General features: G+C 45.4%; 2 protein-coding genes, 3 non-coding genes and 1 pseudogene across 5 annotated transcripts; 5 read left to right on the top strand and 1 right to left on the bottom strand.

Moving 5' to 3' along the window:
* Positions 1–5,867: 5,867 nt before the first annotated feature.
* LOC123065711 (pre-rRNA 2'-O-ribose RNA methyltransferase) lies at positions 5,868–7,592 on the top strand. Its single transcript, XM_044488944.1, has one exon. It carries the CDS (start codon positions 5,948–5,950, stop codon positions 7,433–7,435), a length of 1,488 nt encoding a protein of 495 aa, XP_044344879.1. The 5' UTR covers positions 5,868–5,947; the 3' UTR covers positions 7,436–7,592.
* Positions 7,504–7,590, top strand: LOC123074020 (small nucleolar RNA SNOR75). Its single transcript, XR_006435826.1, has one exon. It is a non-coding gene; the product is annotated as a small nucleolar RNA SNOR75 (small nucleolar RNA).
* A 1,042-nt stretch (positions 7,593–8,634) lies between the features above and the next one.
* LOC123072539 (small nucleolar RNA R66) lies at positions 8,635–8,706 on the top strand. The gene has a single exon (XR_006435214.1). It is a non-coding gene; the product is annotated as a small nucleolar RNA R66 (small nucleolar RNA).
* On the top strand, positions 8,647–9,420 carry LOC123046227 (60S ribosomal protein L36a-like; annotated as a pseudogene).
* Positions 9,421–10,675: 1,255 nt separating this feature from the next.
* LOC123072604 (small nucleolar RNA Z188) lies at positions 10,676–10,783 on the top strand. Its single transcript, XR_006435277.1, has one exon. It is a non-coding gene; the product is annotated as a small nucleolar RNA Z188 (small nucleolar RNA).
* Positions 10,784–11,057: 274 nt separating this feature from the next.
* LOC123065699 (transcription factor GTE1) lies at positions 11,058–14,976 on the bottom strand. The gene is made up of 9 exons (XM_044488937.1): positions 14,836–14,976; positions 14,267–14,475; positions 14,008–14,169; positions 13,165–13,242; positions 12,352–12,576; positions 12,162–12,254; positions 11,809–11,867; positions 11,541–11,691; positions 11,058–11,432 (listed from the first exon to the last, which is right to left on the bottom strand). The coding sequence occupies exons 2-9, from the start codon at positions 14,411–14,413 to the stop codon at positions 11,298–11,300; spliced, it is 1,050 nt and encodes a 349-aa protein (XP_044344872.1). The 5' UTR covers positions 14,414–14,475; positions 14,836–14,976; the 3' UTR covers positions 11,058–11,297.
* Between the last annotated feature and the right edge of the window lie 3,289 nt (positions 14,977–18,265).

The following is an 18,265-nucleotide window of genomic DNA, read 5'->3' as shown; positions in this document are numbered from 1 at the left end:
TAGAGGAAACTACACATCCACTCAAAGCTCATTTTGCGCGTAGGAACGAGACAAGTCAATTCCTTAGGGTGGCAAATGCCATCCTATCAAATTCCTATACTACTCCAAATTCCTACGTTTAGATTTCCTCCAAACCGAATGAGCCCTTATAGATGACCGTCGACTTTTCCTCTCAAAGGATTTTTCACCAAGGAGAAACGGCACATACGTGCGGCAGGGAACCACTGGGATCTTCAAGACCACTGCTTTTAGGCCCTGTGTAAAACTTTCCCTTGTGTAAACTCTCAACATGTAAAATAGCCTTGATATTCATGGCATTATCAATAATAGCACGTCTCGACGTATTAACTAGGATATAAAGGAAACAGTTGATCACCACTTTCGTTTGGTACTGATTTATTTTGTCATCTGTATTCCCTACTCCCTACTTACTTCAGATTGCCACATGTGCTTTAGTCCAGCCTTAAACACCGGGGCTGTATTCGGCTTTGCATGTTTTCAAGTCCGAACACCTATAGGATACTCTTCAGCGTCCCGAATGTTGCACTATATGCATCGGCTTCAAATCATGTCTTTGGTCGATAGTTGGGTTGCCCGGCTCCTGTGCTTACCACCTTACGTTCCGCTTTTCGGCTAAGGTAGTAAAGGGAGAACTACTGCGATTGTATTTCTGGTTCGTCCGGTCAAAATACCTCAGTAGAAAAAGTCGAAAAATGACTGTCATGATAATGCGAGAGCTGGTTAGCGATTAGCGACTTAGTCTTATACTACAAACCGTTAGCGATTTATCCTGTGTTATACGAGGGGCTGGTCTTCGCCCGGCCATGCTATAAGGGCACCATAATCCAGATTGCCGCACACGCACTAGGGGCTAGTACTTAGCCCCATCGTCAAACTCCTATGGCTAAGTAAAATTGATAAAGCCGCATAGTCTGATTACCTGGCTCACCTCGCGGACACCTTCTTTACGGACCAAGACGTTGGATAAAGTGTGGTCACGCGAAACGACGAACACCCCCGTAGTATATACGTGGGGGATGAAGCTGACGACTGGTAACTTTTATAAGTAAAACGGCCACACAGGAGGTAAAAATCGCTTGTAATTAAAAGCGCAACACATAGATATATTACGAGTGCGGGTCCATAACATAGTTTTTACAACCCGAACACATCTACTCAAATATGGCGTCCTTTGAGCATTGGCCCTCTATTATTCTTGCCCCTTCTAGGACGTCAACGAAATATCTCTCCGTATCCCATGATCTTTGCCTTCGGGCAGGCCTGCGGTCGCCACATCAGTGGCCTTCATCTTTGCCCATTGCATCTTAACATGGGCGAAGACCATCCGGGCACCTTCTATGCAGGCCGAGCACTTCACAACATCAATTCGAGGCAGCGCGTCTACGAGTAGCTTCACCAAACCGAAATAGCTACTGAGAATGGGTTCGGCCGGCCACGGCTAGACTATTAGATCCTTCATGGCCAAACCGTCCACCCTATGCAGCTCCATCAGCTGCTTCAACTGGTCGTTCAGGGGCGTCGGGTGTTCCGGCGCAAGATACTGCGACCAGAATAGCTTTTCGGTCGAATTCCCATCCTGAGCTCGAAAGAACTGTGCGGCATCGATGATGCTCCTCGGCAGATCCGCAAACGCATATGGAGAACTCCATAGTCGAGTGAGAAAAGCATATCTTTGACCTCCAAAAATACTCTGCAAGAGAAAGGCCTTACCAACCGCTATCTGCTTCGCCTGACGGATCTCTTCGCGAGCACTCCAGGACTCGACCCGCGCCTCTTTAGCCTCCTGGAGGGCTTTGGCAAGTTCGGACAATTGGGTCGAAGTCTTCTCCTCCAAATCCTCACATTTACTGATGGCATCCTTCAGCTCTTGCTCGACTTCGGTAACTCGGGCTTCAAGTTGATGGCGGGCGGCCTGCTCGGTCTTCAGTTCAGCAGCCGCTTTGTCAGCGGCTGCCTTGTTTGCCTTCGCCTCTTTCTGGGCTTGGACAAGGGCACCTTTGAGGGTCTCGACCTTGGTTGCACTAACTATGATCATAATCAAAGCATTAAATGAGTTAACCTCTGAAGATATATATCACTTTCAAGTAAAAAAATTACACATTTACCTTGTGCCTCATCGAACCGCTTGTTAATGCGGTCGATTTCTTCATCGGCCACCCGAAGCTTTTGATTGATTACGGTCACTTCGGCGGCCTGGGCGGTCGCCGCCAACAGGGAAGCCCGTTACAACAACAGAGTAGTATGTTAAAACTCCCGAATACCATGTGGATCCTCTGTCCGGTTTCTTTCCAGCCGGACAGAGCCTCAGGGGCAATTGTCAATATACAGGTATATTCCTCTATATGAAACAAAAATGTTTGGAACATTACGTTGCATACCTCAAAGCCAGTCAGTAGGCCGTTGAAGGCTTCGTTCAGTCTGCTTTTTGCAGACTGAACCTTCTCCACCACTGCACCCATCAAGGTGCGGTGCTCCTCCACAATGGAAGCACGTCGCAGTGCTTCCGCTAGAGCGTTTGGCGCCTTCGGATTAGCGGAGGTCACTGGCGGAGCTGATGTTCCTCCCTCCTCTTTTGAAGGGGGCCACTCAATTGATCCCGAAACCGCATTGGTCTCCGGAATGATGTTCGGCTGGGGCCCAGATTGTTGGGGTCCCCCCGTCGGTTGTCATAGGGGTCGCCTCCCCTATGTCCTTGATGACCGAGGTATTAATCTCGGGCGCTTTTTCGACAGCCTCGCCCGCCCCTCCGCGGCCGGGAGAGATCCTTCGGGATAACACCTTGCTACCTCTTGAGCATTGCATTGGTTTTCCCTTGAAGAGGAAAGGGTGATGCAGCAGAGCAGCGTAAGTATTTCTCTCGGTTTTTGAGAACCAAGGTATCAATCCAGTAGGAGGCCACGCACGAGTCCCTCACACCTACACAAACAAATAAACTCCTCGCAACCAACGCGATAAAGGGGTTGTCAATCCCTTCACGGCCAGCTACGAGAGTGAGATCTGATAGATATGATAAGATAATATTTTTGGTATTTTTATGATAAAGAGAAATAAATATGCAAGTAAAATAAATGGCAAAGGAAATAACTAAGTATTGGAAGATTAATATGATGGAAAATAGACCCGGGGGCCATAGGTTTCACTAGAGGCTTCTCTCGAGAGCATAAGTATTACGGTGGATGAACAAATTACTGTTGAGCAATTGACATAATTGAGCATAGTTATGAGAATATCTAGGTATGATCATGTATATAGGCATCACGTCCAAGACAAGTAGACCGACTCCTGCCTGCATCTACTACTATTACTCCACACATTGACCGCTATCCAGCATGCATCTAGAGTATTAAGTTCAAGAGAACAGAGTAACGCTTTAAGCAAGATGACATGATGTAGAGGGATAAACTCATGCAACATGATATAAACCCCATATTGTTATCCTCGATGGCAACAATACAACATGTGCCTTGCTGCCCTTACTGTCACTCGGAAAGGACACCGCAAGATTGAACCCAAAGCTAAGCACTTCTCCCATTGCAAGAAAGATCAATCTAGTAGGCCAAACCAAATTGATAATTCGAAGAGACTTGCAAAGATTACCAATCATACATAAAAGAATTCAGAGAAGATTCAAATATTGTTCATAGATAAACTTGATCATAAACCCACAATTTATCGGTCTCAATAAACACACCGCAAAAGAAGATTACATTGAATAGATCTCCACAAGAGAGGGGGAGAACTTTGTACTGAGATCCAAAAAGAGAGAAGAAGCCATCTAGCTAATAACCATGGACCCATAGGTCTGAAGTAAACTACTCACACTTCATCGGAGGGGCTATGGTGTTGATGTAGAAGCCCTCCGTGATCGATACCCCCTCCGGCGGAGCTCCGGAAAAGGCCCCAAGTTGGGATCTCGTGGATACAAAAAGTTACGGTGGTGGAATTAGGGTTTTGGCTCAGTATCTGGTAGTTTGGGGGTACGTAGGTATATATAGGAGGAAGGAGTACGGTCCATGGTTATTAGCTAGATTTCTAGGAAACTAAAGGAAGAATTCGAACCTTACAAAGCTACTATCCCTGTCTCAAAATATAAGACTTTTTTGTAGCCTCGTGAATCGGTCCTTTCTGCAGTAGGTCGGTAGAGAATACCCTTTTCAGGTCGGCAGCGAACGCCCTTTTGTTATATATACTACTATCATATTAAAAGCATAATAGCCTTGTGAACCTTTCTCACACAAATGAAAATTTGAACTTACACCCAAACAAAACTTGATCTTATACCTTATACCGTTACATAGTAAATTATTAAACCACTGATTTGGAGAAAATATGTTGGCAGTCACCGTTCTAACTAATCATATATTGTTACAAAGATATTAAACTACTAGCTCGGGAGAAAATATCCACGTTGACCCATGGTAGTCAATCTCTTTCGAGGTGGGGCTCAGACTTTGGGATTTCATATCATATTTCTCACCCGTGTCAATAAAATGAAGAGCATCTTGGTCCACGTCTTCACGAGTAGAAATGGACTTGCAGAAGAATCTGCTGATGGAAAGCGCTTGACTGCCCAGCCCACCTGAAATCGGCACCCAGTGTGCGCCTCCATTGACATCCGCCTCCTAGACCTCCACCTTGCGGGTGAAGTTGATACTATAAGAAGGCTAATGCAATTGTCGCTTCACCATTAGCAGTTTCTCACATGACTTAACCAAGTGCCGATTGAGAGTGACGATATCCTTAGGTTCATATGGCACCTCATCATCTAACCAGCATGTTGCGCCTTCAAGAATCATGCCATCGCCGGTTTTCTTTCGAAGTTCATCTAAGGTGTGCTCCTCGGGATTTTCATTGCTTGGTACCTCGATATGGCCTTCATCAATATTCGTGACCTTGTCCTTATTGCCCACATCATTGATTCCGGACTCAAAGTCATCATCATCATCACTCCACATGCCGAAATGATAATAACCTGGTGGGTGTCTAATTAATGAGGCGTTCGATGCTAGTAACGGCGGGTATACCATCCCTATCAAAATCTATACCGAGGGAGACAAGGTCCTCCGCCTCCGTAATTCCATATAATTTATCTCCAAGAAAAGCAATGTCAACGATGTAGATGAAGGGGGCAGTTTGTGGCTCAGGCAACCACACACCCTTCCATGTTTGGACTAAGATGAGAGGGTGATTATAGTTATTGGTCATGACAGCGATGATGTCAGAAGGTGTTGACTGTAGAAGCATTTTGCGGACCATGAAAAGCTCGTAAACATCGCCGACGACAGCATCCAACTCGGGGAGTGGCACGGTGGTGCCAGTAAACGGATTGTGCAAGGAGTAGCTATGCATCTTCTTGACGTCGGTGAAGTCGAGGCGAGCCAATCGTCGGTGGAGCCAATGCATGTTGTGTTGCCGGGCAAGGTGGGGAGCCGGGGCGGCGAGGTGCAAACAGCATCCGAAGATGTGTAGAACGAGCCGTCTAACATGACAATCCAAGGTAGCTGCCGTGAAGACGAAAGGTGCCGGCGCATAGCCAGATGCCACGAACGGCACACCGCACGGAAGCGAGCTAGATCAGCAAAGACCTAACGACGATGGTAGCTTCGCACCTTGTTGAAGTCGGACTAGCGACCACGCCGAGGAGAAGAAGCCTCTCCGTGGAGGGGAGGACACGAGGCGGTCGATGACGAGGTCTAGTACGTCGTGCGGGAGTTCTGACCACGGCGCCGGAATCGGCGACGCCGTAGCAGCCATAATTGAGGATTTGGAAGGCTCAGTCCGAATTTGGAAGGCCGGTCCTGCACTGGGCCGACACGATGAGCCGCTGGCATAGCAAAATCGGCCAGGCCCATATAATATCACGCGCTTTTTTTTTTGATAAAAGTATCAGAAGGAATCGAACTCGGCGGCGGCGGCGGCGGCGGCGATGGGCAAGGCGAAGGGGAAGCAGCGGCAGGACGAGTACTACCACCTCGCCAAGGAGCAGGGCTACCGGAGCCGGGCGGCCTTCAAGCTGCAGCAGCTCGACGACCGCTTCCGGTTCCTCCCGGCGGCGCACGCCGTGCTCGACCTCTGCGCGGCGCCGGGGGGCTGGATGCAGGTGGCCGTTGCCCGCGCCCCCGTCGGCGCCTTCGTCGTCGGCGTCGACCTCGTGCCCATCCGCCCCGTCCGCGGCGCGCACTCCCTCACGGAGGACATCACCACCACCAAGTGCCGCTCCGCCGTGCGGAGGCTCATGGACTCCAAGGGGGTCGCCGCCTTCGACGTCGTCCTCCATGACGGCTCGCCCAACGTCGGCGGCGCGTGGGCGCAGGAGGCCACCGCGCAGTCCGCGCTCGTCATCGACGCCGTTCGCCTGGCCACCGTGTTCCTCGCCCCCAAGGGCACCTTCATCACCAAGGTCTTCAGGTCTCAGGATTACAGTGCTATCATGTTCTGCCTGAAGCAGCTGTTTGATAAGGTCGAGGTGACTAAACCTAGAGCGAGTCGCGGCACATCCGCTGAAATTTACATCATCTGCCTGAAGTACAAAGCCCCCGCAAAGATTCAACCAGAGCTTCTGGATATCAAGCACCTGTTCAATGTGGATCCAGAGAAGAGCATGCCTACGGATGTACTTGATCCTAAGAATGCAAAGAAGAGAACTCGTGGCGGGTATGCGCCTGGAGTCACGGTACTGGAGAAAGTCGGTCTGGCATCAGATTTTATATGGTCCGAAGTGCAGAAACCCCGGGATTTTCTGGGTTCTTTTACTAAGATTTCATTTAATGATCCTGCATCTCTGCCTATCAAGAACCATGAGCTCACCACAGATGAGGTAAAATACCTTTGTGAGGATTTGCAGGTGTTGGACAAAAATAGCTTCAAGCATATCTTGAAGTGGCGCACACGCATAAGGAAAGCGCTGCCATCATCTTCGCAGGTTACACCAAAGGTCAAAGATGATGTTCAGCTTTTACAGGAAATGGAAGAAATGGATTCTGATGAAGAACACCAACTGGAGGAGATGCTTGATGAAGCTTATGTGCGTTATGTGACCAAAAAGGGTGAAGAAGTACAACAAGAACACAAACATGCCAAGCAAATCGATCCTGATGCTGATGCAGGTTTGTTAGAGGGAGGTGAAGATGATGGTGGCGACATTGGCATGGATCAAGGTTGTAATGAAGATCAAGACCAAGAGACTAGCCCCCTTTTATTATGTCTAGATACAGAGAAGCCAACAGAAGAGCAAGATTGTAAAGCAGTGGTTCAGTCAGGATGTGTTCGCAGAAGCAGGAAGAAGGGAAGGAGTGGCAAAGGAGGCACCAAGGGAGGGCAAGGGAAGATGGGTGCCGCCGGCCAGAAGAAAGGGGGCATGCGAGGGAAAGCTGCGAAGAGGCCGGCGGCAGAGCCCTGCATTGAGTTGAATTAGTTTAGCAAGGCATGGATGAGTAACTAGGTATTATGTGAGATTAGATCATTTATGTGCATTTTCATACTTTTCTGTGATGATGAAAACAGATGATGAATCTGATGTAATCCATTCTATCAAACCACTTGGACAATTGTGGCATTTGCCTGAGAGAATATTTGCTCCTTCTGTTCCTTTGCCCGTTTTCTCCACTTCTTTTCATATAATTGTGTCGCTGGCATAATGAGGAAGAGAATTGGTTTCTGATCTATTTGGAGATAAATTTCTCGTACTCATCCTGAATGTCAAATCAGCAGCACACATGCTTTTTTTGAGGAAAGATTCATCTCACAACAGTTTTCTCCTTGTTATCTTATCTCCATGATGCAGGAAGAGAAACAGTAAGTACTAACTAGATGCGCAGGGTTTGTTTGTTATGTTCTCTCATTATTTTAGCAAACTTGACAGTAGTTTGGAATATGATGAAGAACAATTGGTCCATTTTTTTGATAATCACGTGATTATTTCCAATGATACACTCAATGCTTCTGATTGTAAAAGCACAGGATTGAATTGCTGTCCATTCTGTTTACTGTAATCAGGTTTTGCCGTTATGTTCATTATGTGCACACTACATTTCTGTGTACTGATGAGCTGTATGCATACTTATTTGTATTTGCACTTGATTTATACTGCTTTAGTTTCCTAGTTACACGTATGAGATGAGCATTAGTTCTAAAAGCAGCTGTACTAGTTTATACTTATCAGGCAGATGCCCTTTCTTTCTAGATGGAATGGATCCCTCGTCATGTCTGAAACAAATCTAGTTTAGTTTTTATTCTGTCGTTAGGTCGACTATATCTTGTATTCATGCATCTTTGAGTGTGCCATATATTCAAATGACATTGTGAAGGGTGTGCTTCATGCAACTTCACATTGCATGATACTACATCTAAAACCAATGTGGTTGACCATATTGTGGAGTATCCAGTGATTTTGTTTGGTGCTTTTGACATCTGAGCCTTCTTGTGTACTTTACCGAGCTAACCTAAAGCTAATCCGACAGGTCCGTTGTTTGCATGCATTGCCCTGAGCAGATAACCAGTTGTCATTAATTTCTTCTAAATTTTCACCTGAACCTATGAGGCATTCTTCTTTCTTGCCAAGTGATATATCTTTTCAGTCCTTATCGTTTAATATTTGATATTTTAATTATGGGGTCCTACGATGGCATGGAATCTCTGAGACCCGATTATTCTTATGATGGCAGCCATAGGCATGTCTCTGAGGACCTAACGCAAGTTTGTACCAGAGGTTTTCCGTGTATTTTTTGAGCATTTGGTGAGCTCGTTTCTGGAGTTTTTTTAGCTATCGCAGTGTCATCTGAACCTGTATCTGTTCAAGCAAACCCTATTTTAACATTATTTTTACTGCAAATGCTATATAGGTGAATGTTCCGAAGACCAAGAATACCTACTGGAACTGCAAGAACAAGGAGTGCAGCAAGCACACCCTTCACAAGATCACTGAGTACAAGAAGGGTAAGACAGCCTGTCTGCCCAGGGAAAGTTTCGTTTATGACAGAAAAGTGTCCTGTATTCCACAGGAAGGTATATCGTTGGGTGTGATGATCTATTGATCTGCCAACATGATATATACTGTAGTTCAGTATTTTTCTGATTTTCCTATCAGTTCATTGTCATGATGCCATGTACTTATAGTGTCTGTTGATGTAAACGTCTGGTATAAAGATTAGAGCCAGATGTGCAACGCTAATTTTTTGACATTTTCAGGCGAAAACCGCCAGGAATATTGTGCTGAAGCTGCAGTGCCAGAGCTGCAAGCACTGCTCCCAGCGCAGCATCAAGATCTGTTCCTTTTCTCTTGAACTAAAGATTTATTTTCCTTCTGTGTTGCACTTTCAACCTTTTGTCTTGAACAATAACGCAGGCATTAATTTTGAGGTCGGTGGAGGCAAGAATGGCAAGGGGAACATCTCTCTTTGAAATTGCTTTCAACTGTCTATAGTCGTTGCGGTCAAGAACTCCTGCTAAATTTTGAATAATTTTCTACTGTTGACCTTTTTCTATATGTTACTATGAGCTATTTCAGAATACGCACCATCTTTAATTTCTTTGTCCCCTTCTGCTCAATGGAACGATGATTCTGTCATTTTTCTCTCACAGGCACATTCATTGTGCGTTGTGATCCCCAAGCCGGCATGTCGATGAGTCGATCTCCTTGAGCTTCCAAGACGCAGCAGGGTACTCCATGCCACTGGTGTTTCATTGTATCTAAGCATGACTGTGTATTTCGCAGGGACACCATCTGCCAAGTGCAGACAAGACAGAGGCTTGATCGTTGGGATGAGAGTAGTACTACCTAATGGTAGTTGACCATATACATATCCCTTTCAGCCCTTGGAGAAATGAGTCAGTCAGGACTCAGGGGTTATATTTTGTGCAGTGCCCCCAAGAATAATTTCTTCTTTAAGCAAGCTAATAATGAGTTAGAATCCGTGCTGTCAACTTAAGCAGTGTAAAGCAATGGGCATCTGGACTGAACACCTGAAACCAATCCTCTTGTTTTCTTGTTCAGGATTTCTGGTGAATTATAAAAATAGCAACACTGCAGTTTCGAAAAAGGTATTTGGCGAATGGTAAGGAAATAAGGCTTACAGCCGAACGGCCTGATGGCGGTTTGAACCGTAACCATTTCACCTATGTTCGACTCATGTGTAGATTATAAACCAAATCTGCTGTCTCAACTGTCGCCTCTATTATGCCAGCAGTACATAAAACATTATTTGCACCTATCAAAAAATTACCGGTCAAACCTGATGAATCGGCGAACCCAGCAGCCTAGTTGTTTCATTCACTGGTCTAGTTATAAAACTATGCTGCAGCAACGTCAGATTAAAACCATGTGGACACAAGTTGGGCAGAGTTGCGTGGATGGATCCGGCTGCAACCATTTGTTTCGCTTTCGCACCAAGGAGAAAAGCCTCAAAATCTATCTCCCGTCTGGCAGCCCTGCTGCCTGCTGATTTCTACGTAACTACTACTGTAATGACACAGCTTTGCCTGCCCGAGTTCTTATCCCGCTTTGAAATTTGTGATTCTGTTTTATTTCGCTGGTCGAGCTGCGTGAGTTTCAGTCGCTGTGCTCCTTCTTGACTTGCCTGTGAGATCTCCGATTCGAGGCATCTTTTTCTTTTCGGTTTAGTTGATGTCTTCTTTCTTCGTGGTTTGATCGATTTCGGCGTGCCGATGATGATGCAAAAGCATCGGTGAATTCTGGATGAGTGTGCCCGCGGACGACCAGTGTGCGGCTCTGGTGATATCCGCAGCGTAATACTCTGAGGCACGCATGTCGAAAGCATGGATTCATTTCTTTTGGGGGGTTATATTTTGACTATCTTTGTGCAGCCCCCCAAGAAAAATTCCTTCTTCAAGCAAGCTGATGAGTTAGAAAATTTGCCCTATCAAGTGAACCAGTGGGCATCTAGACTCAAGACCGGGAAATCAATCACCTCTGTTTTATTCTTGAGTCAGGATTCCTGGTGAATTTTCATGTCATTCGCACTGCCATGTGCAGAGTACACACCGTTAATTTTCTGTAGCAAAACAAACAGTTCGCCATATTTGATGTTATCTTTTTCGAGGAACAATTCTTGTTTCTCAGAGTTCAACATTGCTCTTTATTTTACGTATATAGCTACAAATAGCATGCTACACATGCCACAGGAGACCGGTGCGACCAAGCATATCTTAGTGCAGATTCATCTTCGTATATATATACAACATGTCTTCACACAAGGGAGAACATGGCCCTATTTTCTACAGAAATACCATGAACCATCAGAAAGGCCGAGCCGCTAAAGTTATCTCTTGATCCGTTTCGAATCGGTCTTGGCTAGAGCATTGTACATGTCGTTCTTCCTCTTCGTGTTTTCATTCGCCTGTTGTTCCAATGCTTCCCTCACAAAGAACTTCAGCCTCCAGAGGGTCGTCTCGCTCTGCACCCACACACACATGAAGCACGGTTGGTTAACATGATAACCAATGCGTGATGCTTGGAGGAGCAGTGCTTGGGGGTTGGTTAGCACTTAACACAAAGACTTTACCTGAGCATCCATGTCAAGGTCCACTTCTTCTGCTGTAGTTTGGAAGCTAGGATTGTCTTGCGCGACCAACTCTAGCGCCTTGTTGAGATCTTCTGGAGACAATTGGCAAAGACCTGCGCCGAGTTTTCTCTTCTCGTTCGTGGTCATTTTCCTGCAATATCAAGAGCTTAGCAAATGTATGACCTTTTTAGGGTCAGCGCACACCCCGCAAAAAAATACATAGCAAACAGTCAAATCGATGTGCATGACATGAACAACTAACACAAACCTGCATCTCTGAACCACCATTTTCTGGAGCTCCTCCAGCTGCTTGTTAATCTCATTCAGCTGCAAGACAAGAAATAAAAGGTGCTGAATATCTAACCAAACAAGCTAACACAAGGGGTTGCAGCAGTATGCAATTGGCTTGTGAATATGCAAGGCGTATACTCCTCTTAGTCAAGAAAGGATTTCTTATTGGTACATCAACAGACAAAAGCTAAAAAATAACAGAAACACATTGATAAAAAAATCTGGGACCTATTTTTCTGAACAATCTATACTAAACATGAGCCAGTCAGTATATAGTGCTTCAATCAATACATACACAATAAAGAGATAACAGTACATGAGAGGGCCAACCTCATTACCAGTATCTTCAGCTAATTTTGCAATGGCAGCTTCTGGAGAAATGTTTTTGGTTGGAGCATCATTTGGTTCTTCATGTTCCCTTTCCTGAAAGAATAGGACCCAACTTACTGTTGTCAAACGCTAAATGGCACATATCCATATCAGAACAAAAATGGTAATACATGCGACTACAAATATCCACCTCGTTCTCAACTTTAGGGAGAAGGTGAAGCCATTTCTCCTCAAATCTCTCGAGTAGGAACTTGGCCATTATGTGAACAGGGTGACCTACATCATTGTACTTCATTGCATTGGTAAAAACTAATCTAACATCAGAATATATTTCTCGGACACTGTTATATGTGGTACTTTCCTTCCCTTCCATTTTGTTCCGGATGGTCGAGAAATCCATAGGTTTTGTTATAATCTGCAAAATGTAGAAACCAAATATATGAATCACCACAACCAAGATCCAGGTAAAGAAACCAACAAAGCAACTCCATCTTATTGATATGCCAAATATAGAGAAACATATGTGCTAACAACTCAGGGGCTCCATCAAGTCGAAGAAAACTAAAGAAGGTAAATAACAAGTCTCAAACCAATTAATAGTTACATAAGAAACAGATAGCCTAATATGCCAGATTTTCCTTCTATAGATTAGGGGTGATTACAGTATTTGGAGTTCCAAGCAATGGTTTTCAATTTCATATACACGGAAGAAGGCAAAAAATAGCGATAAAACAAATAGATTTACAGTATTTGGATTTCAAAGCATATACAGGATTATGTTTTTCCATTGAGATAGAAAATATTCTAATAAAATGCAACAACATGTCAACTGAAAGTATGTTGGAGACAGAAAAGCACAAATCCTGCAGCAACTCAGGAGTATGGTGATATCAATAAAACCTGCTTTCTTTTTTCAGATCCTGATTGCTTGCCAACATCAGGTAACACAAAAATATAATCAAAACTGATTTACATTTAGACCAAAATGTACTGGCAATATTACCTGGTGATAGTCATCAAGTTGAAGACCTACGACATCTACCGGTTGCAAAAACGGCTGTGCCCATTCATGAGATGTAATCTGGAAGAAAATGAATATAGCAGAGAAGATCAAGTGCCAAAATTTGTAAAGATCAACAGAAATCTTTTCATAGGGAAAAGAGATCACACATTTTGTGATTTTAACTGCAGTAGCTCAATACAAATTTGAAGGTGCCCAAGAACCATTAACTTTGTATTGAGTATTAGGCCGTAGAAAACTAGATTAAAAAAGGTTGTCCACATATAGTGGTCGAATCAATCTCAAATACACTACCAATAAAAAGCTGCTTTTAAAATTCATCACAAGGAATTGTTTACGTTCAGATGATCTCATTTGGCACAAGCTCGAGACCAATTTTTTAGTCTTATTTCATGCACTACGCTATAAGACCAGAAATAGAGAATGGAGTACCAATAACAGCCAAAAAGAACTAGATTGTATGCTTTATCCCTGTTCATGGAAGCAAACACAGATTTAGGAGTGTTCGAAACTTGAGACAGAAAACTTGATTTTCCAGCAGAAATCTCTCTTGCTGGAAAGAACAGAGGCAGTATGTGCTGGCAATATCTACAAGCATCTAGGTCGCCATATTTATTAATAAGATCTGTGAGATAGAAAAAAGCACTGCAAATTGTTCTAAATTAACCTGCGAATTACAAACTTAGCACCAAGCCGACTTTGTAGAACATGCTCCAGGATGCAAGAATATAACATGACTAAGCCAGCAAACACGACTACACAAGCAACAGCATAAATTGACATAATGAATCATGGGATAAAGCATAGCAGAAGAAAGATCATCACCTGGCGAATGATACCGGCAAACTGGCGCATGAGGTCGGGCATGCCATTGCCGTGGCTGTCCCTGGCACCGTTTGCCGCGTACCTGCCGCCAGCCTTGCGCCCTCCACTGCTGTGCTTCTTGTTATTGTAGAACCCTACCACCTCGTTCACCCTCTTCTCCAGCTGCAACACACATGCCACACCAACCAGAGTCAGTTCTGCAGATCACTGCCGAGGCGAGACAGAGTTTAATACCGAGGTTAGGAGGGGCGGGGGTTACCACGTCGGTCTTGGAGAGGAGGTCATCGACCTGGCGCCGGAACGAGTCCACCTCCGACACCTGAGGCCCGTCCGCGGCGGCGGTCGGCTCCATCGGCGCCGGAAGGGACCACGCTCCCTCCACCGCCGCCCCTCGCACCACGGACATCTAGGGTTGTGCGAGCGACACGGGAGCGTCTGTACCTTCACTCTTGATCTCCTCCAGGAAACCTTATATCATATAGCAGCAGCAAAGGAAGAAAATCAGTAGGAGCATCAATCATCATATACATCCGCATTGGCCCTCCCCTCTCTAATTTTTCTCACAATTCAGCAGCACCAGCAGCCAAACCCTAACTCAATAGCAGGTAGAATCAGTAGTGGCCCCAATCGCAAATCAGAAGCTCGCCCACCGAGAGCTCCTCGTATCTATCTTCCCCCCGCTCCTACCCCACCGAGGCCCTCCCAACAGCAGAGCGGCCATGCCAGATCCGGTCAGATGGCGCGTGGCGGCGGTGGATCCTCGACCACGTCGTCCCCCAACCTCTCTCTCTCCCTCTACATATATAAAATCGAGAGGACCTGCCTTACCTCTGGTGCCGGCACGTGATGACGAGTTGGCGGCGGAAGGTGGCGCGGCGCGAGGAGGTAGGCTTCGGCGGCGGCAGTTGCGCTTCGAATGATGCGGGGCGACAGACCACGGGATGGACGAAAGCGTTTATTTTTTTCCTGGCTCGCGGTTTTTTTAGGGCTTTTTGCCTCGCGGCCGAGGCCTTTGAGTGGGCTCGCGCACTCACGCTCGAGGCGGCCTGGCCGGCTGGTTCCTTTACGCGGCCCATCTAGGCTAGCTCCCTTTAATTAAGCTCGCCCTGATCTTCTAAAAGAAGGATATTACTATTACACTAAATTAATAGTACCACATTGGCACCTGAGCACAGCGTAGACCGGCATATAGACGCACCACCTGCCCGTCGCACCCGCCGAGCGTGGTGGCGCACGCTTGTCACTCCAGCCGCGGAGGGCTAAAGGGGGCTTGTGGCATGGGTGTCGTTTCGTGGGCTTATTTATACGAAGAAAGAGGGAATAAGACAGGCAGGAATTGGACACCGCAAGCATATACTACCTATACCATGGCGTTCCCTGTGCACGAGCAGGCGCGCGTCTCCGGGCCGACAGGCCTGGACGGGCATTTGTGCTGCGGGGTTCACGCCCCGGCCATAGCCTGGGGGACTGGCCCACTTAACTCAGACTGCCCACCCATGCCAACTCCTTTTGTCCTCTCGGATCTTCAACACTATCTTCTTCGTCAACATCTAATGATTCTCATAGTTTATGAGAATAAATTTTCAAGATATAGTGATTCGACGCCCTATATTTTTAGGAAATCATTCCCGGTCCAAGTACGTTCACCGATCAAGGTTTTTCATCTTTTCAGATGGGCGACTCAAGGCAAAAATCATTATTGGTAATGTTCATGCGGGTGCAAGAGTGACAACATCGTTACTCCAGTTCAATTGTCGCCTCTTTACCAAAGTATTTGAAGTATTTCTTGGGGCAGAGATTTGATGCCGTGAAGAAGGTGTTTTCAAAAGATTTCATTGTAATTCTTAGGCATAGGAGTTATTTTGTATTTTTTTATCTTAAGTCAAATCAGTGCACATGTAATTGTTATGAGTATGAATAAAGTTACAGGTATTTCTGAAAAAAGGAATTGTGTACTAGTTTTTCATTTCATTTTTACAGGAATTTGAATCCACTATGTGCGAAAACTTGTGTAGCCCGGGCTTTTTTGCGCCAATTTTGCATCGAGGCCGGTCGTTATGTGTCCTCATTATGTTGCGGTTGGAAAGAAATATACTGCTATCATTGATACCTCAATGTTTACTTTTTTGTGTGAAACCATTTTCCTGCAGAAATATTTTAGTTTGTTTGTCAACTGGTGATAGGCCGTAGCCCCATTGGACTGGCCCACTTAACTCAGACTGCCCACCCATGTCAACTCCTTTTTTTCACCTTGGATCTTTAGATAATTTTTTTAAGATATACTGATTCGACGGCAGATATACCCATGTCAACTCCAGATCAATTTTAGCCTCTTTACCAAAGTTTTGAAGTATTTCTTCCGGCATGTAATACCGCGAAGAAAGTGTTTTCAAGAGATTTCATTTTAATCCTTAGTCATAGGAGTACTTTGTATTTTCTTTTTGATCTTAAGTCAAATCAGGGTACATGTAATTGTTATGAGTATGAATAAAGTTACATGTGTTTCTCAAAAAAAAAGTGTGTACTAGTTTTTCATTTCCTTTTTACAGGAATTTGAATTCACTATATGCGAAAACTTGTGTAGCCCGGGCATTTTTGCGCCAATTTTGCATCGAGTTTCGAGAAACCGGTGGTTATGTGTCCTCACTATGCTGCGGTTGTGAAAGAAATATGCTGTTTTCATTGATACCTCAATGTTTACTTCTTTGTGTGAAACCATTTTCCTGCAGCAATATTTTCATTTTTTTGTCGACTGGTGATACCACTGCAGTGATAATTATATTTCCAATTTTGTGTTTTGAGAATGATCATGTTTCCATTGAGAAACAGTATAAACAAGGCTAGTTAAGAGCCTTCACAGCGATTTGAGTGTCTCAGCCGTTGGATCGCTCGAACATACGCTCTAGATCAATTCTGGTCGTCCCTGATCGCTAACGCGCTGCACGCCCTGTCTCGCGGGCCGCTGCTCCGCAGAGCTAGTTGGGTTTTCTCTCAGTAATCGGGCCGCGTAGGCCCACAACTTTTTATTTCGATGGTAACAGCCCAGGTCGTACGCCTTGTTCCAGCATCACCCTCCCCAAACGAGAACAATTTATCTGTTCCTTCCGAGCCGCTGCTCCTTCCTCCTCGATGCGCCGGCGTTCCACCGTCGGCGAGCTGCTGCTGCGACTGCCTCCGCACTGGTGTCGTTCACACCCCCACCCCCCCGTACTCTTCATCTGCAATCTCTTCTTCACTATTTCTCAATTTCGTGCCCTGCAACGTTCGTCCATGGCGACTGCGGCGGCCGTACGCGCCGTCGGCGTCCATCGTCGGCTGCCCTCCTCCTGCATCCTTTCTCCATGCCTTGCAACTGTACTGCACGTCCCTTCCCATCCCGTAACCGAAGCTGAAACTGCGCGTTAAAGGTCCACTGTCTACCTCCTGTGATAATGGTGATGATGGTAATTAGTTTCAGGGGTGATGATGGTGATTAATTTGCCCTGGTGCGTTACCCCAATATCCCATTCTGCTTCATACTCCCTCCGTTCGGAAATACTTGTCGCAGAAATGGATGTATCTAGATGTATTTTAGTTCTAGATACATCCATTTCCGAGACAAGTAATTCCGAACGGCGGGAGTATATTATTCCTTGCGCCATCTCTTCATTCCTACCTTCAGTGTCTCTCTCAGCCATTCCTATTACCTAGGTTTGTTCTTGCCGACTATCCATCTTCCTCCCTCTAATTTTCCTTCATGTCTTCGTATCTATGGAAGTGACTTCCTATTTCTTCCTTGCAGTTTTGCAATCCTCATTCCTTGTGATTTGCGTGTTGAAATTGCTTGAGGGTGTGTGCGTTACACCCAATTACAACCATGGCTTCTGGACATGTATCATGCTCACAAATATTCTTACATACGGTTGTCTTTTGATCATCTAATATGTTTTCTTGATTATTGTGATTTTAGTTGTTACATAGGAATTTGTTTGATTTTCACTCCAACCGGCCACATCCATTTTGTTTGCTTCCTTTCCTTTTCTTTGTTTCAGATTTCATACAATCTGTCTATGACACGTACTGGACCTAAGTAGAGTAAAAATGCCTACACATTTTGATTACAAGCCCATGGAAGCGATGCGTGCCAGTTACATTGCCCTAGCGGACCAAGTGGAGTCCTGCCGCAATGTAGGCAGACAAGGATTAATGAACCGGTTACTATATACAAAAACAAATAGTGTTAATTCACCATTACTTGTGCTACTTTACGAGATTTCTG

The sequence above is a fragment of the Triticum aestivum genome, chromosome 1A, assembly GCF_018294505.1.
Source record: "Triticum aestivum cultivar Chinese Spring chromosome 1A, IWGSC CS RefSeq v2.1, whole genome shotgun sequence".
NCBI lineage: Eukaryota > Viridiplantae > Streptophyta > Magnoliopsida > Poales > Poaceae > Triticum > Triticum aestivum.
This window is presented reverse-complemented; position numbering and strand designations above follow the sequence as displayed.